The sequence below is a fragment of the Physella acuta genome, unplaced genomic scaffold (assembly GCF_028476545.2).
Source record: "Physella acuta isolate Inbredline_101_S28 unplaced genomic scaffold, ASM2847654v3 ptg001578l, whole genome shotgun sequence".
NCBI lineage: Eukaryota > Metazoa > Mollusca > Gastropoda > Physidae > Physella > Physella acuta.
This window is the reverse complement of record NW_026733092.1, coordinates 95,163-122,771: the sequence shown is the minus strand read 5'-3', so window position 1 is coordinate 122,771 and position 27,609 is coordinate 95,163. Positions and strand designations below refer to the sequence as shown.

The 27,609-nt window shown below is 33.8% G+C and overlaps 2 protein-coding genes across 3 annotated transcripts; one reads left to right on the top strand and one right to left on the bottom strand.

Annotated features, from left to right (window-relative positions):
• The first annotated feature begins 911 nt into the window (after nt 1-911).
• On the top strand, nt 912-9,139 carry LOC131928967 (ubiquitin-conjugating enzyme E2 G1). 2 transcript variants are annotated; one of them, XM_059285149.1, is made up of 6 exons: nt 912-1,046; nt 5,715-5,817; nt 5,914-6,011; nt 6,506-6,684; nt 6,854-6,964; nt 7,266-9,139. In XM_059285149.1, exons 1-5 carry the CDS (start codon nt 1,001-1,003, stop codon nt 6,929-6,931), a joined length of 504 nt encoding a protein of 167 aa, XP_059141132.1. In that variant the 5' UTR covers nt 912-1,000; the 3' UTR covers nt 6,932-6,964; nt 7,266-9,139. The 2 variants fall into 2 exon arrangements, with proteins under 2 accessions (XP_059141132.1, XP_059141131.1); XM_059285148.1 differs by having other exon boundaries at nt 7,263-9,139.
• A 101-nt stretch (nt 9,140-9,240) lies between these two features.
• LOC131928971 (uncharacterized) lies at nt 9,241-26,848 on the bottom strand. Its single transcript, XM_059285152.1, has 9 exons — nt 26,775-26,848; nt 16,703-16,841; nt 14,598-14,753; nt 13,330-13,570; nt 12,587-12,788; nt 12,017-12,092; nt 10,464-11,667; nt 9,760-9,821; nt 9,241-9,515 (listed from the first exon to the last, which is right to left on the bottom strand). Exons 1-9 carry the CDS (start codon nt 26,817-26,819, stop codon nt 9,334-9,336), a joined length of 2,307 nt encoding a protein of 768 aa, XP_059141135.1. The 5' UTR covers nt 26,820-26,848; the 3' UTR covers nt 9,241-9,333.
• Nucleotides 26,849-27,609: the final 761 nt, after the last annotated feature.

The following is a 27,609-nucleotide window of genomic DNA, read 5'->3' as shown; positions in this document are numbered from 1 at the left end:
TGTGTCCGTGTGTAAACACGATAACTTGAGTACCGTTACAGCTAGGTTGATGAAATTTCATATACAAGTATTTTATCAAAATCGTAGATCCGTATCAACTTTTGAGCGATTTCGGATAACCGGAAGTGGTACTTTTTCTACTTTGAATTTTTCAAAAGCCTATAACTTGAGTACTATTTCAGATAGATAAATGAAATTTGATATGTAAGTAAAAGATCTAATTCTCTACCTTCTGTCAAATTTTGAGAATTTTTCGTTGACCGGAAGTACTTATTTACGCTACTTCCGATTTCTCAAAAAACTAATGTAAATTTTAAAAGTACTAATAATATTGCGCACTATTATGCGCTTTTTTTATTCGCGTTCACTTGGTGTGCAATTAATTTGTCTACGAGATTTTATTCTATTTTTAAAACTTTAAGTATTTAAAATGGATTAAAAATCATGTCTATAGCCCGAGTTCCCATCCCCTGTTATTTTATATAAAAATATTCGAGAAAGTTTAGGGGAGATCACTCCCGGTTTATTTTGCCTTGGTGTCACCTCCCTAAATGATGTCACCCGGTGCGCCTCTGCTACCTCCTATGGAATGAATATTAATGAAAATAAAGTATTAAGTACTATTAAGGTATCGCATTGAATAAGAGTTAGTAGATCTAGCGCCTTTTTTTTTTCTTTTTGCATTCACTCAGTTGTGATGACAATTAAAAGAAAAAAAATATAATGATTACAGTCTTGCTTAAGAAATTATAAACAAACGGCAATAATTATTTTTCTATAAAATAAAAAAAAAAACAAAATGCGCAGACTAAGCACCAGATGTAGACCTCGGACTGAAAATATAAAAACTAGAAATATATGAACAGGAACGACTACTCTATCCCAATTTCCGACTTAATGCACATGCGCAATTCCTACAGTAGTTATTTACTATCGAACCCGTCGTTTGCCATAGTACAGTGTGACGTCTGGGCGTTTGAAAACAAAGATTTTTTCGGGCATGGCCCAGGAGCAGGCGGCTTTGTTGCTAAGTAGACAACTAAAAGGTGCTCATTTCAAATGTTATCTTAAATCACAAAGTCGACATAAAGCGACGTCACACGAAAAGAAAATAATCTATGCCTCCACGCTTTTTTTCTTTCATAATCTTTTTCTGAGTGCACTCAGTGACTGGCATCGTTTACTAAAAAAACTGACTTAACTGACTTAACTCCACCTAACTTCACTCTTAAGTCTTAAAACTTAAATCTAGATCTAGATCTAGCCTACAGTTTTCCACATATTATCAATTAATTAATAATTATGATTAGGCCCTAGATCTAGACCTATATAGTAGTTTTTCTTACTATATGTGAAATCTACTCAATTCTCAATTTAAACATGACAACTGAATAAAAAACGTCCATACTTTATCCCCTAGGCACTAATTTGGGGGTTGTAGCAAGTTTAGGCTAAATTATTGAATTTTAAAATGTTTTGTCACTCACAGCTATGATATGACGGATCATCCATGACAACCTGGTTAAAAGTTGAAAGGTTTAACTTTTTAAGTGACCGTGAAATAGATCTAATTTTTTTTCACAAGAGAGTTCCTAAAAGTAGAATTGGCCCGTCTATCGTCGGGATATATTTATAGAGGAAAAAAATTTAAGAGAATGTCATCAGAAAAGAATTTTAAAAAAGACAAGACAGAAGTGATGTTTGAATTCTTTTATTTCTTTAATTTTATAACATTTTTTATTGTACAAAAGAGCAAAATAAAAAACCATGCCAGGTAAACGTATCCATTCAAATAGCGGTCACGTGGTCAAAAAAAATAAAAAAATTAGGTTGTCATTTTATGGACACATCATATAAAAAAAAGTGTTGAAGATATTTGATTTATTTTTTCATAGAATGATAAAACTAATAATGCTTTACTTTGGAAATCAATTTTGTGAGAGGGAGATCTATATTTAAAAAGTTATATTATTTTGAATGACACCGACTTTAAATTTAGCCTACATTCCCCAAAGCAATTTCTGAAAATGCTTTTCTGGCATATTTAACCTTGCCACCTATAGCATGTTTTTATAACGTGAAAACCCGCCATTTTACTCGTGATAAACATTTTTAAAAGTAATTCTAAGAAGGTCTCTGGAACTAAGTCGAAAAACTCGCCGGAAGTCATGGTCCGATCCTTACGCCATGTTCTGGTTAGCAACCAAGGACGCTTTTAAGTTAGTGAGCCTCCCTACTATATAGGCCGGTTCGTCACTTAGATGGCTGGATTGACCTCTGACCCTGAAACGTCACGCGTCGTTTTCTGACGGTTTCTACCTTTATTTTAGGGGTCCTATCCACGACAAATTAAAGAACTGTTTATCTCGCCAACTCTGATCATTATTTTAACACAAAATGCTAATAAAATGGATAATATGCCTTAGAATGCCAGAAAAAATCGCGAGAATTGTGTTTGTAAATAATGAGAGGATTTCTAGTGGAGCACTCTCCGTAAAAACTGAACCGCGGCCAAAAACGACCCAATAACGGGGAAAACGGCTCCGATAACACTAAATTAATATATAATTGAGATAATTACCATGTATATTTACAGTATTATCAATTCTACTTTCCAAAATCTAATTCCAAAATGAGGTACCCACCCTGACAATGCTATCCGCTATTTTTAGTATCATGACGTCATTGCTACGCTAGTTGCCAGACTGAAACAACTAGTTTTTGTTTTTTACGGAATGAACTGTTAAGTCTAGTATTTTAATTATTATTAAATATTATTCAATTGTAGCATGTGCGGAAAAAGTAAAATTATGGACATTATTATTGTATTAGTAATTTTATTAGTATATTGATTTTTTTCTTCACTGTGGGCCGACCGTTGCTGCATTCGTGACCGGTGGTTAACCTCGTCAACGCTGCGTGGCCTATTCGTTTATATAATCAGTGATGCTCGTTCAGTGGCCTTTTTCAGCGCTAGGCCTAATTACGGGCGATTTTTAGACTTAATTGATTGGCCGTTAGCCTTTTTCATTGCTGCGTATTTTAAAAAATGCTCGTTCAGCTGCCTTTTTTTTTTTTGGCACTAAATAATCTGTTTACGGGCATTTTAAGCATTTATTTATTTATTTTTTTAAGCTAGACGTAGATCTAGTTAAAAAATATTTTTTTTATACAGCTGGCTGATATGCGAACTTTAAAAAAAACGGCCGAGCTTTAAAAAAAAAATGACCAGAAGGGAAATAGGTCTGTTTTTCAATTAGCTTGAAGAAGGGTGGGGGGGGGGGGGGAAGAGAGAGAGAGAAGTGAAGACACCGACCATCTCGTCTGCGCGTGTTCATTCTATGACGTGTACTATAGGCCTGCTAAAGTCACGGTGACCCCGCGACCGTGGTGGGATTTTTCATCCACAGGATAGTAAACATAAGCAAGCAATCACGCGAGTGACGATGTTTGGAGATTTTATTTTAAAAAAAAAATCACATACGTCATGTTTTCAAGATGAAAAAAAAATGTAATGTAAAAAAAAAAAGACACTAATACCATGTATGAACCTCAGCTGCCACACTGTTGACTCAATATAATGTGATTGAGTGTAAAATGTATTTGTATTTATAAACTATCTTAACTATTACTATCATATTATTTTAAGCATATTTAATATTTATTATTTAAAATTAGAATTTGAAATAAAAATATTTATTATGGTCATTTGATTTATGCAGGTGTTCATTACTTCATAAAATGGTATGAATAACATGTAGAGTAGAATTTAATAAATAATAAAATAACTAGATCTAGTTTTATTATCAACCAGTTGCTTTTTGTTATTTTCCGGTGAGTAAATAACCTAAGCTGACGCAATTACCTTGGCGGGAATTAAAAGCTCGTGCACACAAGACCACGACGTCATGTTATGCCGGTCGAGGAGCAAAAACGATGTTCTGACTTTCATTTTCCATTCTCGGAAAAAATTTAAATTCTCTCTTTTCTCGTCAACCGATTAAGCTAGATATTTAAATGTGGTGTCAAATGTTCTCTTAAGGGGTAAGGAACTTCATGGTGTATTTGAAATAACAGAATATTTTATTTTAAAAAATCCATAATTCAACCTACTATATAATAAAGTGAACGTATTTTGAATTTTCTGTCCTGAAGTAATCAAGTTGAAGTGTTAGGCTACGGAATTTAATTAATAATTATAACGAGCCGACCCGCGGCATATCATACGCCGCTATTTAGTTGTTGTTTTTTCTACTTTTCAGTTATTCATAATTTGTGAATTCGACACTACCAATGCTGCCACTGAAAATATTTCTAAATTAAAACACTAGGCCTATAAGTAGCTCGTTAAGGATGATAACCCCCCCCCCATCCGTTAAAGCAAACACCACTTTGTTCCCCCCCCTACGTTTAAAATAGTTTCAACTTAAATTATCTGCCCCTAATAGTCGTCACTAAACGGCTCTGGTTGTAAACATTTAGAGTGAACCACAGCTCACCGGACCATGTAGGGGTGGGGGTGGTAGGGAGCGCGTTTACAGCTTGTTTTCTAGCGTCTCCCAGAAGAGAATTATATATATACGAGCCGGCCCGCGGCATAACATACGCCGCTATTTAGTTGTTTCTAATTTTCAATAATTCATAATTTGTGAATTCGACAGTACCAACGCTGACACTGAAAATATTTCTTTAAAACACTATAAGTAGCTCGTTAAGGACCATAACCCCCCCCCCCTTCCTTCCCTCCCCCCTCCTCCCCCCCCCCTAAGTTTAAAATCGTTGGCTCTGCTTGTAAACATTTAGAGTGAACACAGCTCACTAAAACCATGTAGGGGTGGGGAGGTAGGGAGAGCGTTTGCAGCTTGTTTTCTAACGGCTCGAAGAAGAGAATTATATATATAGATAGATAATTAGGCCTAGGCGCCTAAGCCACTGTTAAATGTTAAGGTATCCTTTTTAGTTTTTTTACTCACTTTTGAGACTAATTAGATCTACTAGGCCTAATTAATATGAATATGTGGGTAAAACTCCATTTTAGCGTATTTTATTCCCCGCTTCATGTTCACCTCCAGTTGAGCGTATTTTATTATAAACACATCCGAAACACACAAAAACGTTAGGAAAAAACTAGATCAACTTAATTTTTTATGATTGTGATTTTTAATTAGAAAAGGTGAAAAAAAAACCATAAAAAAGCATTAGAACTGTTCCAACTCTTTACACGGTCGCGGGTTCACCGTGAGTTCACATTGACTTTAATTATCAGCATACGTCATAGCTCGGGCAATAACTGTTTTTCTTATTAAACCTTTTTCTGTAGACCCTAGATTCAAGACCTATTTTATAGCAAAACATTAATTTAGAAACTTTGTGCACATGGGCCTAGTTAGTTTATTTTATCTCAAATTTATTAAACCCGATAAACTTTTTCAAAGGCGAGTATTTTTCTTACTATTTTTAGACTGGATTCTGAGACAAGGAAGGCTATCATATAAACTGAGTCTTAGACTATTAAACAAAAAATCGTTTCTGTTCCTAATCTGATTTTTAGAGCCTATAATCAACTTAACCCCCCCCCCCCCCTCCCCCCCCCCCCCAAACACTAAATAAAATACCTGGTTAGTGATTGGAAAATTCATCTGCTAAAGGAATATTTATTCTAGTCCATACCTTAATTTTAAATTCTGTTTCCTTGTTTCATGTCTTACATACAGAGCTGAACAAAAGCTCAGTTGATGGATTTTCTGCTGGTCTCATTGATGATGATGACTTGTTTAAATGGGAGACTGTAATTTATGGGCCACCCGAAACACTGTAGTAAGTAGCACTTAACTATGTACATGCTCTAGACTATTAAAAAAGGTTAAATACTAAAACATCAAAAGGTAACATTCAATCTATTTTTTTTCACAGTGACGGTGGAATGTTTAAAGCCCACCTTCTTTTTCCAAAAGAATATCCTCATAGGCCCCCAAAGATGAAATTTGTGTCTGAGATGTGGCATCCCAACAGTAAGTGGAACTATAAGAAATTTATTTATTTATATTTTTTACAGGCCTATAAATAATTATCTCTTGAGACATGCTTCTGGTATGACACATGCTGATCATGGTAGGTGTTGCTGATTTCTGGGAATGTTAGTGGTATTTCTAAAGGCTGATTAGAAGACCACCCAGAACTATTCAGCACCTAGGTAATGATGCTCGAATAGAACTGTCTAGGTGTATCCCCATCTGTGTTAGTGATGTGTGGTGTCTAGCCTATACTTCTTTGTGAACAGAAAAATTGGATTACTTATGTTTAAATGTTCTAATAATTAAATAGTTAAATTGTACCTGGACACTTTATTTTTTTAAATGTTTAAATTGTCGCTTTTTGTGATAATTTTCAGGCTCAGTATTTAAATTTTTAAAGAATAAATTTTACAATATTTTAATTTAAAATATTTCTCATTCTATATGCATGTTAAAAATAAAATGTATTGTAACCTTATTTTTTTTTTTAGTTGATCAAGAAGGAAATGTATGTATCTCCATCCTACATGAGCCTGGCGACGACAAGTATGGTTATGAGAAGGCCGCAGAGCGGTGGCTGCCTGTTCACACTGTTGAAACCATCTGCATCAGTGTCATCTCAATGCTCGCAGACCCAAATGATGAATCTCCAGCCAATGTGGATGCGGCAGTAAGTCATTGATTTATTAGCTGATGCACCATTTCTGAGATGGTGTTTGTTAGCTTCTGCTATTTTACTGTATGCATAAACATGAAGTTGTTATATTGCCTACATTTTTACATGCATCCTAGCTTTATTCGTTTTAGTAATATACCCATTTTATTTTAAAATTTATCAGAAAATGTGGAGAGAAAATTATGAAGAGTTTAAAAAGAGAGTAACAAGGACTGTGCGGAAAAGTGTTGAAGAATTATGATGGCCTTTATATAAAACTGCATGTGCTTTAAAAGTAAGTCATTTTATAGCTTAAGACATCAAAACTATGATCATATGTGTTAATTATTGCAATACAAAAGTAGCCAGAGGTGCCACTTTTCAAGGTTGTCATGGAATTCCAGATTAAATATCAGTTTTTCCACTTTCTGGACGACATTACATTTCAACATTTAAGTTTTCATATTTTGGATTCATGTTTGGTTAAATTTGTGAGATTAAACTTCAGGATTTGCTTAAAAAATTAGTAGCACCCCTGCTAACCAAACGCTTAGTCTTAGTACTTAAAATTTAAAAAAAAAACTTTTTTTTAGCAGGTCCCGTCAAAACCGATAAATTACAACGTCGGATCGGCAGCATCAATCATAAAGATTTAAAACTGGATTTTTGCCTTGATTTAAATGTATAGATCATGGTTATTGTGTATGTGAAATTTTCTATATAATATGATCTAACCACACTACCTTTGTATTATATAAACATTATTACACTCTAGTTGGTAAGGTATTTTGCTTTTCACAAGCTCCTATAAATTATAAAAGACCCACTGATCGTTTAACAGTTTGGTAAAAATTTAACATTCATTCTCACTCTTCTGGAATTGTCTTAAAATGATTTCATATTTGGTTTTGACACTTGACTTCTGTTCATTGATTCTGATGGTTTATCATAAAAATAGTTCCAAGCCAGTGTTTCAGGGCCACCCACCATGTAACTATGACTTTTGTTTTATAGATGAGTGATGTGTTTGTATAATGATTACTATTGTGCTTAGTTTTAAACCTTCAGGGAATATGCTAGATCAATACTTGTATCATAAACTTGACACATTGAATTTCACTGGAAGATACATGTGTTTACTTCTCTTAGCAATGATTTTTGTTATTCATTCTAAAAAAAAAAAGCCATACAATTTTGATAACTATGCATTATCTCTACACTAATTAGCCTAAATTTCAATCGCAGTATGTACATAAATATACTAAAACCAGTGGGTTAGATATTTGAAATTATTTTTTTTTACAACAAATAATGGATAGTGTTATTTGTGCAAAAGAAAACTTATAATAAAAAATAAAAATGTGACAAGTTTTTATCATTGTCAAAAGTTAATTAATTTTCCCCTCCGCACTTTTTATCAATTAAAATGTGTTGAATAGGTACTAGCAATGCACTTTTAAATGTGTAACTTTTTGTGGTTGGATGTGTTAAATAAATTTTGTACAGTACAAAAGATATTTTGAAGTTGAACCTTCAAAAGAAATCCTTTGAAATTATTAGTAATGTGATCATTACCTATATCAGAGTTACTATTAACAGTTCAACATTAAAACTCAATGTGAGTTGTGGTGATTTTGTATTTTGCTGAGAAATGTAATGTGTGATGGGATGCATGGTTTTTCTCCTTAAAGATTGCATGACACTTTAATCTAGAATGTAAAAGTCATGTAGTATTTACAATTTGTTTCTAATATGCTTTGTCAACTTATTTTTGAAAAGAATCATCAGAATGTATTATCTACCATTTTTATAAATAGCCTTGGTTAGTCAAATTTGTAATTTAAAAGAAGTATTTTGCTGCATGGGGCAAACAACTCAAGGCAATTTAACTATAGAATATATATAATGACTTTCATTTTTCCAATGTGAATTGTTTTCATTTGATGTTCTACATTAAGTGCAATTGTTTTCCATATGATGGCTAAATTTTTAGTTGATAAATTTGGGGCAAAATTGGGTAGTATTTTGATAATACTTGAACCAATTTAAGTAAAAAACCCTGATTGAAGTTAAGCTATTTTCTAATAAATTTTTTTAAACATAAAAGAAATAATGTTGAGATTTTTGGCTATAAAGTGACATTTCGCATGGTTGTTTAAACGATGTAGGTTATTTTACAAATAATACACAAGATGTTGAAAATAAGCTAACTTAGTTTTCGAATTATACTATAATGAAGCACAATTAGGGTTTAATAAATTAAATTTTGTAATAGTTTTTTGCTTATTATCATAACTATTATCTATAGATTAACAAAATATTTAAATGCATATTGTCTGTTGCAGAGAAAGATAAATTTCAGTCAATGCACCAGCATTAGCTCTCATATCATCTGTTGGTGGATTGCGAGCAAACCTATATTTGTCACGTTTGGAAGTCATGTTTAAGATTAAATTATTTCCTTATGCTTTTTCATCTTTTTTGTTGTTTATGTATGAATGTGAAGATGCAAAAGTCTTCTAAACACTGAACAAAGAATATCTAAACTTCATGGTCAGTTCATTCTGTTGCAACTGGAATTTCTAGGAAAATTTGTTTAACAATAGTTAAAGAAATCAATTCTGGTAAAGTTATATTTTTAAAATTTAATAAAAATATACAAATTCATAAGCCACATTCACTGGCATGTGCAGGTAATACATCTAATGGGAATGTTTGTAAACAAATGGGGCACTCAGCTTCTCCTGCTCTGGTCTCTATTGTTATCTCTTCCTCATCAGACGTCCAGTTGAAGCTGCTGAGGCAAAATGCTTTGTGAGAGTCAATCGTTTTGCTTGGGAACAATTCTGAAAAATTCAAAAGAGCGATAGTTAGCAGATAGAGCTAATGCTAGCAGGATTCATTGACATTGGTAATGAAGGATATGTACAGTACAAATGGTGCTGCAAATTTTATTTTTCTTGATATACATCATGCTATGTTTATTACAATACATTTTAATTTTTTTTTTTAAACCAGCAAAATGTTGTGTTGGTCTGTCAGGTTGTGTGATTACATTAGTGTAAAAAAAAAAAGAAATGTGTTCATTACCATGGCACACATCACAGAGGATTAAATCTGATTGTAAACTGCTTCTATGACCATCATCATATCTATTTTTAAAAAAAGAAATTTGTTAATATAATTATAAATGAAAATGTATACAAAATTTGAGTAGGGAAGGTAATTTTAACTTGAATGTTTTATGTACCAAATTTTTATTGGGTTTGTTTAAAATTAATGCATTCAAGTTCAAGCCTTTTTATGATAGTTTTATTCAATTAAAAACCTAGAAACAACAAATCAGATGTTTCAAACTTAATTCTTAATATGTGTGATAAATTTTAGTTCCATGAAGTCATTACATGGGATCTGATGGGTAAGAGTAAAAATTATATTGTTTCTTTTTATTGTTTGCAGTATTTAAATTTGTAAAAATGATATAAAACTAATAAAAACCTTTTAAATAATTTTTAAATGCACTGGACATAAGAAAATAAAAGTGAAACTTATTTGCTTTTTACAATAAACACCTTGTCACCAAAATGTGTAAGAGATTTTGTAAGTAACCAATGCTTTTATTAATAAAAATGGACATTCTTGCAATTTCGCCTGAGAATAATGAACCTGGAAAGGTTGAATGAAACTGCTGCATCAGAAGTGGGTCAAAATTAAGTTAAAAAGATTAGTTACATAACACAAACAGAAATAGTAAACTAAATTAAAGCTTATTAAAAATAATGTTAAAGCTCTACCTTGTTTCTAGACTACTAGAGGTCACAGGTGTTAGTTTAGTGTGGGGTCCTGCTGTTACAGACTGTTCAACTTTTGAAACAGAAGCTTTAGATTTAGTGCTGTTTACTAGCTCTAACTGTCTTTTTTTATTTTTTGGAGTTCCTGTTGTGGCAGATAATACCCTGCTGGTGTTAGACTGGCTGTCATTGTTTGAGGGTCGACCTCTGGTCAATTTAAGAGACAATTGTTTCTGAGTTGACCGAGGTGACGATTCAACAAGGCTCTGAGTTGAAGTTTCTGATGTAGCTCCAACAATTTTCCGCTGATAGATTGAGTTCTTAGGAGACGACACGGTGTTGGCTGATATTAAAACTGTTTTAGGAGAAGATTCTAAAACATTTGCAGAAGCAGGTAGTTTTGGTTTAGAAGGTGTGAATTTATCAGGATAAACATCTTTCCTATTTAATGTGTCCTCTTCTTCACCACTGGAAGTATCTAAAATAAAGTCATGTAAAATATTTAAACTAGTTTTGTTAAGTTTTCTCCTCTTGGCCGCAGAAGAGATGGGTGGCGAAGTTTTACTTAATTTTGATGATTTATTTAACCATATACACCCATTACTCTCACTATGACTGTCTTTGACTGCAGAATCTGTTATATCAGTTGGTTTATCACTCTTTATAGGTTTAAAGTTTAGAGCCAAGTCATCGGTATCAATATCTATACACTGTGCTTTTGAGTTTGTTGGATAGGAATATTTCTTTTTACTTTGAGTCACTATATTTTTTTTTAAAACACTAGGGGATGAAGTATGTTGATGATTTTTAGAATGATGATTAACTTTTTCAGCTTTTGGTGTTGAAGGGTTTGCAGAAGAGTGAGAAATAACCTCTTTATGAAACTCCGTCCGAACTTGATTTGATTTATCAGCATGTGGACTTGTTTTCGATTGGGGTTTTATTATTTTTCTTTTTGGTGTGGACGTAACAGTGTTGTTCTCTATGTGGTGGAGGTTGTTAGAATGGCCATTGACCTTCCCAGATTTGGAAGCTGGAGTTGTGACACGTGATTGGCTAACAATCCCTTTCTGAATTTGAACATCCTGATGGGATGTTGCTTTGTCAAATAAATCACAAATGAAGTCTTGACAAATTTTAGAAAAAATTCTTTTTTCCTCAATAGTTAATTTTCTTCTTTTCTTTTTCTCAAACTTGTGGCGGAGATCTAAGATTTAAAAAGAAAAATTATAATCAATAATGACAAAATGGTAAAATGACAAAAGTGATTAGACCTATATTAAATATTATCAAAACAAAATGTGATCATTTTTTTGTTAAATTTATTTTTAGTAATAGAAAGACTATTGCTGAGCACCGGTCGTAGGACTCTTTACAAACCAATCAATGTACAGTAATATTTTTGTTTAAAAATAATTATAAGATAATAATTAATTATTAAAAAAAGCATTTATGTTATCTTAACAAAAATATAAGAGGAGGTTTTTCTAGAACCAAAACATAACATAATTTACTTATTCTTATTTGTTTAGTGGTAAGTTATAGAAGTGCATCACCTGCAATAGTTACTTTATCCACATCATGGATAGATATCTTTAAAGTAGGAAGAAACACTGTGATTTCCTGGTCAATCTAAAAAAAATTTTTAAAAATCCAATACTTTTGAGAATTGTTTTAAAATTTTCTAAATGCAGCTTCTATTTTTAAGTATATATTGAACTTTCAACGATTATTTTTATTTTAAAAAATTAATAACTCATGTGCCAGGTTGACAATAGGGTAGAGCTATGTGGTCAAACAAAGGAAATATGAACAGCTGGGTGATAGACAGGGCAAAGTAAGATGATCTATTGCACCGGTTCCCTGCCTTTTTTGTTTGGCAACCCCATTATATAAAAATGATGTGACCAGCAACCCCATTTTGAAAAAAGTCAAATTTAAAACATTAAAATAAAAAGTGCATAATAGTTATAGTCAATATTTCTGTTTGTATATTCTATATGCTGGCGACTAAATATAACCCTTTGGGAATGTGACAAAGAGGTTAGGACCTCCCGCACCATTGGTTAATTTGTTTAAGAATACAATCCTTAACAATAAATGTGAAGATTTGTTTCAAAACTTACCGGCGTGGCATACTTCTTAGCAACATGGTCAGAGAACAGGCCAGGTTTGATATGAGGGGAGGCAACTTGTTCCAGCTTGGGGCGGTTCTCTGTAGCCTTCAGTACCAGCATGGCTGTTCTTGACAGCCCCTGATCGCAGCCATTCTCAGCGCTGCCAGAGATCTTCATCAAGCGATACTTCAGGCCATCTGCACTCGTAGGGCTGGTCAAAGAAAGGATCTGCATTTTAAGCTTGTTACAATGACTGCCAGTGAAAATATTTCCTTGTTTTGACCTTAGTCAAATGTTGTACTGTATACTTACAAACAAACATATCTTATTTTTTATATTGTTATTAATAATATGGGACGGCATGGCCTAGCAGTAGATTAATGGACTGCTAACTCAAAAGTCTTGAGTTTGAATCCGGGCTTACGTCCCTGAGTCCACCAAGCTCTGATAGGTACCTAAGTTAGGGAAAAGGCAGCTGGGCATAGTGATGACCACGCTATCCCTTCATATGTAGAGGTCACAGAAACAGGTGAACTCTACATGTCCCATGGACAGTCAGGTTAAAAAAAGTAACTTTACTTATTAATTAAATTAATAATAGTATCCAATTTAAATTGAAAAATTTAAAAATAAATGTTTATGTAAATAATATATGTATATTGCATGTATGTGTTTTAAAGCTTTAACTGTAGTATTTACAAAACTAGAAATGCAGGTGAGGTAGCGCATTTTAAATAAAGATGACTCCAAACCTGTTAGCTTCCTTTTCACTGTTGACACCAAAGAAATGTTTCTGTATCGAGGCCACATTTTTTGTTTCCTTGACTGTGCACACGTCTGAGGTTTCTTGGTGATCAGAGATCCCTGACGATGGCAGAGAGCGCTGGACACGAACAAATGAGACGCCATACTGGACCTCTTTCCTGAAAGGCTGTCGGCAGATGATCTGTAGTCGGTCCCACTGCTCGGCTGCTATTTCAGGAGAAAAGTCACCTGTACAAGGACAAAAACCAAACAGTTTAGGTCTATCTATAGTAAATATTACGCTGATAGAATGGCATTAACCAGGTGTTGAACAGTATTACTAGACACGGCTATAGGACATTACTCTCCCCCCCCCCCCCCCCCCCCCCCCATCAAGTTAGAATTCTAACTCTAACTCAAATTCTATACCTATATATTACCTTAATCCTAACCTTAAGAAAAAGACCAAAACCTAAGCATCCACCTCAGCCTAAAACTTAACGCAAAACCTATGCTAGACATTGGTTAAAGCCTAACCCTAACCATAACACTAACCCTAACCGTAACCCTAAATCTAGCCCTAAACGTAACCCTAGCCCCATATCTAACCCTAACCCTGTCCGGGGTAAAGGGGAAGGGGGGGGGGGTTATTACTCAGGGGGGTAATGCCCTGTTCCCTAACCCACAAGTTTTAAATTTGGTTCACCTGACCATGTCAATGAGCCATGAGTGTATTTTATGAACTCTACTACATTTTCTTGATTTACTTAGGAACCTGTGAGTGTAGGAGATTCCTCTGTCCACCCAGTTTTGATGGGTACTTGGCTAACATTGGGAAAAGTAAAAGAGGATGAGCATAGTGTTGACCACACCATCCCTTCATATACCAAGGGTCAATAAACTCGAATTTATCTGTCCCATGGATGGTTTGGCCTAAAGAGCATTTTTCCTAAATTTTTTTTTTTTACTTATTCAACTATATCGACCTTCAGGTTTTAACAAAAAGGGTCTTTATATTTTAAATACTATGCTGATTTTTAATATAGATGGGCAAACATATGAGGACTACACAAAATATCAGGAGACAGCTAATTTAGTATTTTGGTCAATTTGACTTTAGGCAGTTGTTGTATCCCCATCTCTGATGGGTAAGTAAAAAGCATGGCACTGACCACTGACTTCTTTACACGCTGACCTCACAAACCAACTGACCCTTTTTATTTTACTAAACCATGTGAACAATTGTGGTAGACATTGGAGATGAATTTTTCCTCACTTTTAGAGAACATCTTTATACAATTAGTCGCCCGACTGAGCAGGCAATCAGCAGGAGACATCAGGTTCACACTGGCCACAAGAGGCTTGAACTCTGTGGTTTGCGACCAATCAGAACGTCCCACTCGCAGTTCCAAGCTGGCGCACCATGTCGTACCTGAAAAATAAAATAAAAAATAACAGAAATTTTTTTTTCTTCTAAATTTCAAATTACGCTATCTCATGTTAAGCCCAAGACAAAAATATGTCGTATCCAATCTAGCACTAGCCACAACACTTACAGTTTCTAAATATCATTTTAAATTTTACCAAGGTTTTCCTCGGTTTCAGGAGTAACCTGATTACTTGGATTATATTAAATTACAACCACAAAACCACATGGCACAGAGAAATAAAAGAAATGCATGGAAGGGAGGATATTGTAAAGACCTGAAAGGTACAACTACTTGTTCTCTGGGAGTTTAAATGCCAATGGCTTATTCAAAATAAATAGCTGATAAAAAAGTTGAACTAATAATTCTAGTTAGCTTACTTAACGTTTATAAACTGCTAAAAAAATGGTAACAATATATGATACGAAATATTTTATTTAATTATGCAGAAGAAAATTTTATATTGTTTAGTCTATGTTTAAAATAAGTATTAAAATTTATAAACCAATGTTTACAAATTTTACAAGGCAAATATATCAATGTCAGCACACCAAGAATACCAAAGTAAAGTATGATGATCACAACAAATGCAAAGTACAGAAATGCAACAGACTAAACAAAAGTTGGACATACCTACATCATCTAGAAACAACAGACTGCACAAATGTTGGATATACATATATCATCTAGAAACAAAGGACTGCACAAATGTTGGATATACATATATCATCTAGAAACAAAGGACTGCACAAATGTTGGATATACATATATCATCTAGAAACAAAGGACTGCACAAATGTTGGATATACATATATCATCTAGAAACAAAGGACTGCACAAATGTTGGACATAATGTATCATATGTAAACAAAGGACTGCACAAATGTTGGACATACATACATCATCTAGAAACAACAGACTGCACAAATGTTGGACATACATACATCATCTAGAAACAACAGACTGCACAAATGTTGGACATACCTATATCATCTAGAAACAACAGACTGCACAAATGTTGGACATACATATATCATCTAGAAAAAAGGACTGCACAAATGTTGGACATACATGCATCATCTAGAAACAACACACTGCACAAATGTTGGACATACATATATCATCTAGAAACAACAGACTGCACAAATGTTGGACATACCTATATCATCTAGAAACAACAGACTGCACAAATGTTGGATATACATATATCATCTAGAAACAAAGGACTGCACAAATGTTGGATATACATATATCATCTAGAAACAAAGGACTGCACAAATGTTGGATATACATATATCATCTAGAAACAAAGGACTGCACAAATGTTGGATATACATATATCATCTAGAAACAAAGGACTGCACAAAAGTTGGATACACTTATATCATCTAGAAACAAAGGACTGCACAAATGTTGGGTATACATATATCATCTAGAAACAAAGGACTACACAAATGTTGGATATACATATATCATCTAGAAACAAAGGACTGCACAAATGTTGGATATACATATATCATCTAGAAACAAAGGACTGCACAAATGTTGGATATACATATATCATCTAGAAACAAAGGACTGCACAAATGTTGGATATACATATATCATCTAGAAACAAAGGACTGCACAAATGTTGGATATACATATATCATCTAGAAACAAAGGACTGCACAAATGTTGGATATACATATATCATCTAGAAACAAAGGACTGCACAAATGTTGGATATACATATATCATCTAGAAACAAAGGACTGCACAAAAGTTGGATACACTTATATCATCTAGAAACAAAGGACTGCACAAATGCTGGACATACATATATCATCTAGAAAAAAAGGACTGCACAAAAGTTGGACATAATGTATCATCTGGAAACAAAGGACTGCACAAATGTTGGACATACATACATACATCATCTAGAAACAACACACTGCACAAATGTAGGACATACCTATATCAATGAATGCAAGATGACAGGCCTCCTCAAGTTGCATGATGATCTCAAGCTTACCACTCCGATCTTTAGGGTGGGACAGCCACTTCTTAGAGCCATCACTGGTTATTAGGTTGTTGGCCTTGTGGTGGTCATCCTACATTTGTTAAAAAACATTCCTTAGTTCCCGAAAAAAAAATGTTTTAACATTTTTGGTCTTTTTAAAATTCTTGCAGGGTTTCAATGCTATATATAACAGGAGCAGAAATTTCAAAATTATTACTTTTTTTTATAATACCAGCAACCGGAGTTGCTAAGCTGTTTAGAGAAGAGCATAATCAGACCTGACTTATGAAAAGTATTTCAGAAATTTCTAGCATTTTCTGTAAATCAATATATACATATAGTATCTTTATAGACAAGAGTTCAGTGGTTATTAAAATCCATTATTGGAAATCCAGACACAAAGCAGGGGCCGCATGTTTGGAAGAGTCAGATGTTACCATGATTTATGTAATGGATCAGGAAGTTGAGTCAGATGTTACCATGATTGATTTAATGGCGCAGGAAGTTGAGTCAGATGTTACCATGATTGATGTAATGGGGCAGGAAGTTGAGAAGAGTCAGATATTGCCATAAGGGTTTGGCGTAGTCAAGTCGGTAAAGCTTATTGTTGCTAAACCAAAAAGTCTCGAGTTCGAACCCTCGGGCAGATATATATATATTAATATTTATGTGTGTGTGTGTTTTTCTTTTATGCATTACTACACCTTTTATCCGATCGGCATGAAACTTTGGGAAGTTGTTGAGAAAGGTTTCTGGGAAAAAAGGTTTTCAATTTCGCAGAAGTGGCGCCCCGGCAGCGAGCTATTCGATTCTTCTCTATATACTGTATATAAAAATAAAAGTCGATTACGGTTCGACACCGTTCATCCGATCGTCATGAAACCTTAAGGAGTTGATTAAAACACTTCAGGGGAGGTTTGTACAAAAAAAAATCATTTTAAATTTCTTATAGGCGGCGCCCGGGTGGTGCATTTTTTGTCAATACACCTTTTGGCGCCCAGAGTTCAAAAGCGGCTATGTTAGTATTTGGCATCCGTTAATCGGGCGTCCTGCATAGCGGGTAAAGGGTTCTACTATGTTCAGCTGCGTAACTGCAAAAGGCGCAACCACTGACGCCTCGTCCATTGCCCAACACGAAGCACCCCGGGCTCGCCTATGAGCACTATGGCACCTACGTTCGTTTTTAAAAATAGGCTATACACTATTGACTAAAATACGTTCATTTTAAACAGCGCGATAGGCTATGGATACAATGAGTTGCTTTAGTCGCTCACTAAATCGAATCAGGCGCGTCCTCCGGCTTCTCTGCAGGGTGAGATTTAGCACCAAGGGCTGTCCCGCGAGCAATAAGTGCCTACCTTAGTTTTAAGGAGCACCACTACAATATGACATTCGATGATTAAACCGAGCTAGGGGCCGTACCCAGCGCCTCTGCGTTAGTGTAATCGGGTTCACGAGAGTGCCACTTTCCGTCCTTGATAGTTAGGCGGTGAGTTAGTAACGGAGATATTACAGTGAGTGATTAACTTACACTCAAGACTTTCATGCAGCACGCCCTGGTGGTAGGCGGTAGTGTAGGTAAAGCAGTGCCAATAAATATGATCCACACACGGGCATTGTTTACATTAAAATAACTCAGCTTTAGAAAACAAGGAAGTACATTGAAATAGGGAGTAACTAAATATTATAATAGAATAGCGAGTGTTTATTGTTTATATTTATTATAATATCGTTGCAGACTAATACTTTAATGATTTTAAAAATAAAATAAAAAAATTATTAATAATTGTGCATCGACCTGAAGAGCCACATCTACACATCAAAAGAGCAGCATGCTGTCGCGAGCTGCAGGTTTGAAGGATTAGCATTTTGGAATTTCCCAAATAAATACTTTACAATACACAAATAGACCCTATTCAATAAATCAACACCTCTCAAGTATTGTTAGTCTACAAAAAATGTAAGTCATAATGTTACCATTTTTATATTTTAAATACTATATAAATTATTAATGTTTATTGTACAGTTTAATTAGACGTAATGTATACATTTACTAAATAGATTTTGGGTTTTCAAGAGGAAGTATAAAACAAAAATATTTATTGTTAATTAAATAACAACAATAGGGTAAAGGAGGGCGTTAAGAGCCGTGTGGTATTAAGCCCCAATCAACACCCCACCCCCACAAAACCCCCAATAACACTGCTAATCTACTTCTGAGGTAACAACCACTGCTGTTCTTTGATAACAGAGAAGCAGAGGATTCATTTTATGTAATTTATGACCCACTTGGTCCAATAGGGAAAGGATGAGACAGGATTTAATCCCACTGCTCTTTCCCTAAAATTTCTCATCTCCATAAAACCATTTTGTGAACTTTTTTTCCAAATAGACATAACTTGGGAAACTTTACTTTGTAATAAACCAAATGAGTTTTTCAAGCCCATTCTTTGTTCCTGTATTAGAGCATTGGTTGTTGTACATTTTAACACTATTTTTATAGCTATGGCTTGAATAGTTTTATTTTGGTGAATTTTTTTTGCACAGTGATTATTGGTGCCAAAACAAAATGGCAGACATTTGTCCCATTTTACCATGCTATAAAGTTTTTATCCTTATCAGATTAAAACTTGACTGATCATTACCATAATGGTTTTATTTGTTAGATAATAACTAAATCTACATGAATACATTAATTTTGTCCACTAGCTTGCCTGTTTAGAAAAGTTATAACAGATACTGTTATGTGGCTCTTGAAACCCTAAGTGCAAGTTTCTCATTTATTAGACCACTGAATATGACACTGGTATAGGAATAGTTAACACAAAATGTATTAATTGTTAAACAGACTTGTGTCTAAATGATAGAAATACAATTCTAACCTGCTAAAAAGTAAAAATTCAGCCATCTGATGTTAGCAAGGTAATTTTTAAAATGGTACATGTTCTTATTACCCCTAAGGGGCAATACAGCCGACTCAGCCCCCACCTGTTTCTAACCAACCATAAAACTTCTAATCTCTTTGTAGGTAACAGGAATAAATGCTCTTAGGTCTCAGCCAATCTGGGGTGGTATGTTATGTAATTTATGACCCTCATGGTCCAGCAGGGAAGTAAACAGACACACTAATACCACTGCTCCCCCCTTACAATTTTTTACCCCCATGATACCCAGCCCCCACCAGTTTCTGGCCCACTATAAAACTCTATCTCTTTGTAGGTAACATGGATTACAGTTACAGATCTCAGACAATCTGGGGTGGCATGTTATGTAATGTATGACCTTCATGGTCTAGCAGGGTGGAGACCAAAGAGGAATCAGTACCACTGCTCTCCCCTCACATGTTCTCACCTCCATGAAAGCCAGACCCCACCTGTATCTAACCCACCATAAAACTTCATCTCTTTGTAGGTAACATGGACTAAGTTCTTAGATCTCAGCCAACCAGAGATAGCATCTTATGTAATATATGGCCCTCAGGGTCCAGCAAGGAGAACAAAGGGGAAACCAGTACCACTGCTCTCCCCTCACAATTTCTCACCCCCATGATACCCAGTCCCCACCTGTATCTAACCCACCATAAAACTTATCTCTTTGTAGGTAGCATGGACTTAGTTCTTAGATCTCAGCCAACCAGAGATAGCATCTCCTTATGTAATTTATGGCCCTCAGGGTCCAGCAAGGAGAACAAAGGGGAAACCAGTACAACTGCTCTCCCCTCAACATTTCTCACCTCCATGTCATGTAATGTATAGCACACATGGCTTATCAGGGGAAAGCATTAAGGCAGATTAGTTAGTACCACCCCTTTTTACATACAAGAATGTTAACTCTGGACAGCTACACACTAGTATACTAGCTACACACTAGGCATACTAATGTGCCTACTGTAAACTACTAGACTTTAGGCCCTATGTACACCTGCAATTGTATCAATTGTAGACTGGGCCCATTGGGGCCTAGTGATAGCTAGTATCAGTTAAAGTGTGTGTACACAGCATTAACTATTTTGGGGATAGAAATTAATTATTTTTATTGCGGAGTTAGTCTAAACTAGGAGATAATACTTATTGCCCCATTGCCCGGCTCCTTTCACCCCAAATGCTGATTTTGGGGGTATGACAATAAATGTTCAATTAAACCCATTTAAAGTATATTTAATACACTTTGTTATTATTTTTATATTGTGTAAGATATGTTAGAATAATTTTGCCATATTTTCAATACTAAAAAATTCTTAGATTAGTAGAAATCTTTAAAAATGTACAGGTGCTAAAAAGTGTGGCTCTTAACGCCCTCCTTTACCCTACTTTTTATCTATTTTTTTTATTAGAATGGAAATAGTCTCCCTTGGTATTTTTTAGTTCTACTTAATTAAGAAATGAGAAAAGTATTATATTATTTATATTCCATTAAGACATTGTGTCCAAGCATTTTTAGCATGGATTTAACAAATGAACATTGTCAAAACACACATTTTAAAGTAAAGTATTCATATTGAGAAAAATAAAAGTGCACTTTATTTTGGATACAACTAAGTGATTTTGGAAAGATTTTCATGGTTTTTTTTTTTAAATTAGAGCCATTAAAAAAAAATTATACAAACATTAATGCTATTATCAACGTGCGATAATACGTTATTTTTAAAATGATACAGATTAGTTTATTTTAACTTGCAGCACATATTTATAAATCTTATAAAAATACTTTCACTGTGTGTTGATAAACATTTGTGTTGAGTACAACTAAATTTGAAATAATTAGTTTCACTGATCATAACAAAAAAAGTTAATTTCCCCCAGATTTAGCAATTAAATTTAGAATCAATACCTTTGTCGAGGTATAGCTATTGAACTAATCTAAATCATCACAACTACACATTTCTTCCCAAACTTAGCCATTAAACTCTACATGACTTCACACTAACCAGTAAATAAAATACCTCAGTACAGTAGTAAATCTTCCCTTTCAGAACTAAAGATCCATAGAGCAAATGAAGTTGAGTTCATGTCTCTTGAAAAGGGGATATAATCAGATGGTGTGGTCAGCAGTATGCCCCGCCACCTTTACTTTCCCCAATAGTCAGGTACCCATAAGAGCTGGGTAAACTCAGGAATGTCCCACAGTCCTGAATCAGGACTGATTTCTGAATTCTAAACCTTTGGGTTAGTATTCAAACTCTCTACCATGTGATCGAGCACGCCAACTCATTTAATACAGCAGTTGTAATAAACTTTTTAAACTATTAAAAAGTATTATAGTAAAGTTCCCTTTCAAAATGAAGGTCAACACTATGTCTAGCCGCATTTACTAACCCTAACGTGAGTTAGGTACCCATCATGGTTCGGTGGACTCAGATACGGTCTACCGACTTGAACCCAGATTCGAACTCGAGACTTACGGGTTAGTAGTCCGGCTCTCTATCTCTAGGCCTGATTTTCTAACCAACTGGCATGAGACCTCCAATCCTAAGGTACATTTACTGAGTTAGTCTGACTTTTCTTTAAGAAACACATAGTACTGTATTAATAATTATACATAAATATCAGTTAGTTTGGGGTAATTTAACACTTATTTATAAGAATGTTTATACTGTAAAAAAAAAAATATATATATATATATATATTTTGTATTATGAACTTATCTCTTTTGTCAACCATGTTGTACTCACATATTTAAAAAAAAAAGAATACAACTAAGACTATGTTTAGCATACTTTATTTACATTTCAACACTCATGCAAAGAGGAGAAGCTAAATTATACTTTTTTTTAGTAAAATAACAAACAATGGTCAAAGTAAGAGGACATAAATTAAAGGTTTTAGATTGAACACTAATCAGAATTGTCAGGTTTATTTAGTTCCAATTTGGCTTGCAATGATTCCCATTACAACTCAAACATTAAAGATTTCCACAACCTCAAAAGAGGTTTCTAATTAATAAATAAAAATAGTGATGTTAAACTAAAGTGAAAAAAACAACAAGCTAATGTGATGGATCTTTACATTTACTCTTGTTCAGTTTGGTTACAAAGATCAAAGTCAGTCAAGGGAATCTGATGTTGATCAATAATCTTCATTAATTTTGCAATTATTTGTCTCTGACTTTCGATAGTCACCGTGTGTTCAGCTACAATTTTTTCAAGTTCAAGCACTTGACCATTCAAATCTCGATCTCCAAACTGGATCTGCACCTGTTCTTTGTTGTGTGGAGGAGTCTTTCTCAAATCCTTTTCTTTGCTGCATGAAGGCTTCTTTCTCAAATCCCTAATCTGAGCTTTTAATACAAGCTTTTCTTTTTTCAAATTTTCTATTGAGGAATTTTTTTTCTCAATAGTTTTTATAAGCTTTCTCAAAGCTGGGTCATTGTAATCTGGCTCATTTTTTTTTAGCTGGAGCTGGGCCTGCAGTTCTTTTTTCTCCAGCCGCATCTGTTTGAGCTTCTCCAACAGAGCTTGATTTGATATCCTTTTCACGGCGCAACCGCTACAATCTAGCCTTAGGCTTGGAGAGCTAGAGCTTGTACATGCATCATTGTTTTGTTCCGCTTTGGATTTAGTAAATCCCCCCAAGCTGAGAATATCTTTGATGGAGTCGGAAGAGCGGGGTTTGGGAAGGATGAAATCCCGTGAAAGCAATTCCGTTATTGCTTGCCAGTGTCTGTCTCTATTCATGGAGAGTCCTTTAAAACAGTTGAACAGTTTTTTTAAGGCCACTGTGACAGTGAGAACATTACAGTCATCCCTCTTTAACTTGAGCGCTAGGTTGGTGCTAGTGATGGCGTATTTTTTGTCATTATCGAAAAAATATTTTAGAGCGTACCCGTTTGTGACTTTAGCTGACCCAGCGTATGAATCAACGAGGCGTATCAGCTCCCCGTGAGTGTGAATTTTCGCTGTAGTCTCCACAAGTTCTTCTTTGCAGTCCACCTCTATGTCAGGTGGGGTCTCGTCGATGCATTCTGGTTCCACTTCCTCTGGGGTCTCATCAACACAGTCTAAATCCAAATCCACTGCTAAGTTATCACATTCCTCTTCACTGTCAGAATCAATGCTTATTACTGTCTCCTCAGACATCTTATTTTACTAGCGATCTGAGATGTCACTCATAAGCAGATAAATGTTTCGTTAAATCCAGAGAGTCCTACATCTGAAAAATTAAAATAGACATAAATTAATTTTAAAATCCACAAAAAAAAGTGTACAAACTCTGTAAAATACTGGAGCGTTTCTAAGAAAAAAGTGTCAAATGTGCCTAATGATAAATTGACATGTACATAAAATCTATAAATGTCTGAGTTCGTTAAATCAAATTAATGGCCAGCCTATACTTTAAAATCTATTCTAATAGATACTTTTTCTATGACGAATATAGGCTGGATTTTTAAAACATTTTTTTAAAATTAATAATATAGGCCTTATATAATCTTTTAGTCAATTACAAAAAAAAAAAACTTTTAATAATAGTTCAGTTAATAGATATACCTACAGAGTATAGCGCTAAACAAATACATAAAAGTTGATTTGCAGAGTGAGATTAAAATAGAGACCAAGCCCAAATTGTGAAAATGTATTCTAAAACAACTTTTATCTAATAAAAAAATGTAATCAGTAACAAACCTGGATCTAACATTTTCCAAGGCCAAAATTAGGCTGAAGATCCTAAATAGAGAAATTTCAATGAAAGAGAAACGAGAAATATTCTAGAATTGCAAAATTTTATTTTAATCAACTTGAATGGCTATTAGTAAAATTACTAAATTAGTTTAATAAAAAATGGAATGACCTACAGATGTTTCAGTAACATCCTCTTCTACTTGAATTTTTTTTATAACAGTATGATTTAATTTTTTTATGCATATACTTATACTAGCTCAATTTTATATTTTTTTTATGCATATACTTATACTAGCTCAATTTTATATAGACACACACTCCAGCAAATTTTGGTAACATCCATATTGAAATTAAAAGACTTTACACAGGCCAAACTCCACCAACTTTTGCTTGACCTTCATTATCGGAAGCAAATATTTTTTTCCTGACATAATAGCTTTATCATTTACAGTAGGTTTATAATATGGGGAATTTTTCATGTGGCAAGTATATATTTCAACTTATCTTGAGATGGTCGCTTGATCAAAGCAGAAATAAAATCTCCCTCATACTAGGCATTTTGATGAAAATCTCAAATTTTTTATTGAGAGAAAAGTATCAATAATAGCTAGCACACTAGCAAATTAAGTCAGTTTAGCATATAGATCATACATTAACTTTCTATGCAAAGTCATTATAACTGAAAAAAAATTCCAGTCAGGTTCAGCCAATTATCAGCTAATAAAGAAAAAAAATACTAGAACTGTGACCTGATTTCATAGGTGGATTTCTTGATTATTTAAAAAAAATTTTCAATAAAAAAGCACAGAAACATTAAAATATTTTAGAAAGGAATTTAGATACATAAAATTAAATATAATCAATAACCAAAAAAAATAAAAAAATAATGTATAGTATTGTATAGACCTAGGTGTGGCGGATAGTGGTAGCAAATAAAAAAGATCAAGCCTTATTTTTTTTTAGTTTAATGACAATATTTGTACATAATTAACCTGCCATGCTTTTTAAATTACAGAGGGTAAGTAAACCATGCTACAAAAACTGCAATCTTAACTAATAATTCATATTTTATACTTTGAAAAATGATAAAAACGATCATCAATGAGGAAAGGTCAAATTGTAATGTATTCTATTTTTAGATACGACACCACATGGCTAATAAATGATTGGATTATGGCGCGGAACACATTTTCCTACGCTTTGTTTTGGGCAAAAAGATTATAATAAAATGGCATCATGGCGGGGGGGGGGGGGGGGGGGGGGGTGGTGGTGGTGGCTGATATTTCGGGCATAGTGACCACACTTATCAACCTATGAATCATCCCCAGACATTGTTATGTATATAAAGCTAAGGCTCTGAACCATTGCTACATCACATGCTGGTTAACATTCAACGCGTAGTTTAAAAAGCTATTTGATTTTAAGGTTCATGTTTACACAAGAATAGAGAGAGCTACTTTCACTAAAGCCCCGCTTGCGAGATAAAGAAATTAGGTCAAAAGTACACCTTACTATTGTTGATTAACAAACTTAATTAGAAAGGGGTAATTCCGATTACTAAAATTGACGATGGCTTCAAAATAATTGGTTTTATGATAGCTTTATCCCTCCACCCCTGAATGAAAACGAAACTGCTCCATCTTAGTAATAAATCAGATTATTTAAGTCTAGATCTAGATCTGAAAGAGCCTGTCACTAAATGATGGAGAAATTCCTCAGTAAAATATTTGAGATTGACAAGATCAGAAGATCGGAGAAATAACTTTCGGTAAAACTCCATTTTGGTGTATTTTATTCCCTGCTTTACGTTCACCTCCAGTTGAGCATATTTTATTATAAACACAACCGAAACACACAAAAACATTAGGAGAACATTGGGCTTATTTCTTTATGAATTTTTTGTTTTCCTTTTTTTGATTATTATTATAATTTACATCAGTCAAAACTTTAGAAAAATCCAAATTTGGAATATTGAATGTGCTATGACTATGTATGTATGTATGTTCGTGACGTATGCTGATAATTAAAGTCAATGACCGTACTGTAGTGTAGAGCGTAGGGATTTTTTTCCACGCTATTCAATTCGAACTGTCCTTTTTATGTTTTTTTTACCTTTTCTAATTAAAACTCACATTCATAAAAAAAAAGTATATCTAGCTCTAATCCTAGTGTTTTTTTGACGTGTTTGTGTGTTTTGCTTGTGTTGATAATAAAATGTGAAGCGGTGAATAAAAAAATACCCTAGAAAAAAAAATGGAGTTAACCCAACTTTCAACTTGTTTTAAGTTCAAGATTTGAGTAATTAAGACAGGTGTCAATTACAAATTGACAGAGTGTGTATGAAATAGAGAAATAAAGATGTCAGATTTATTTTTGCAGACTATGATTTAAACTGACGAAGTAGCTTACTTGTGAAGAAAATGAAACTATGTATTTGATATTTACTGGCGCCATTTCATTTTACACTAATTTACACTATGTTAACACAAGACGGCCAGATCAACTGACTATAATAATTGATAAAGATAGAATTTTAAAATAAAAAATTATCTTTGTGCTGCTGCAAATATGTAAAACTAAAACAGTCATATATATATATATATATATATATATATATATATATATATATATATATATATATATATATATATATTGTAAAAGAAAATTAGAGGTAGGCCAGCACCTATTTTGTTCCACCAATATGAGTTTAAACACTTTTAACCTTTTATTGATTTTAATCTTTAAAGAAATAAAATGAGAGCCTGTGTCAAGCTATTTATCCAACACTTCAAAAAACATATCGTTTTAGAAAATAAGAAAATTAACACACATAACACAACCCTTCCACATTTAACATAATTTAAGCGTGAAAGGCAAACTTAACTTTAAGTTGGTCTGTTTAGTGACCTTGGCAAATATTGGATAGTGAGGTGAGTTTTATAAAAAAACTGCTTTTAATTTCCCTAATATGAATTAGGTACCCATCAGAGCTGCATGGATTTACGTTTAAGGACGAATTCGAGCCCGAGAAACGAACCCTAGACTTTTGATTTAACATTTGTGTTTGCTATTAATAAATATAAAATAATTATAAACCAGCAGCTATGCTCCTTTCCGTAATATAAGTTGCAAGAGGTTTAAGACTAAGTTATCTGATTCGTGATGAGAGAGTTAATAGTAGAATGCCTAGTCTATTTGTCTATTGGAAAAAAATAAATAAAAAAAAAACGCAGTAGAAATTTAG

Coding starts and splice junctions, on each gene's coding strand:
- LOC131928967 (XM_059285149.1), top strand. CDS start 1,001: ATGGCCCAGGAGCAGGCGGCTTTGTTGCTAAGTAGACAACTAAAAG. Junction 5,818..5,913: donor GGGCCACCCGAAACACTGTA/GTAAGTAGCACT, acceptor TTTTTTTCACAG/TGACGGTGGAATGTTTAAAG. Junction 6,685..6,853: donor CAGCCAATGTGGATGCGGCA/GTAAGTCATTGA, acceptor AAAATTTATCAG/AAAATGTGGAGAGAAAATTA.
- LOC131928971 (XM_059285152.1), bottom strand. CDS start 26,819: ATGGCGCCAGTAAATATCAAATACATAGTTTCATTTTCTTCACAA. Junction 12,093..12,586: donor CTAAGAAGTATGCCACGCCG/GTAAGTTTTGAA, acceptor AATTTTTTTTAG/ATTGACCAGGAAATCACAGT. Junction 9,516..9,759: donor CCTCTGTGATGTGTGCCATG/GTAATGAACACA, acceptor TGAATTTTTCAG/AATTGTTCCCAAGCAAAACG.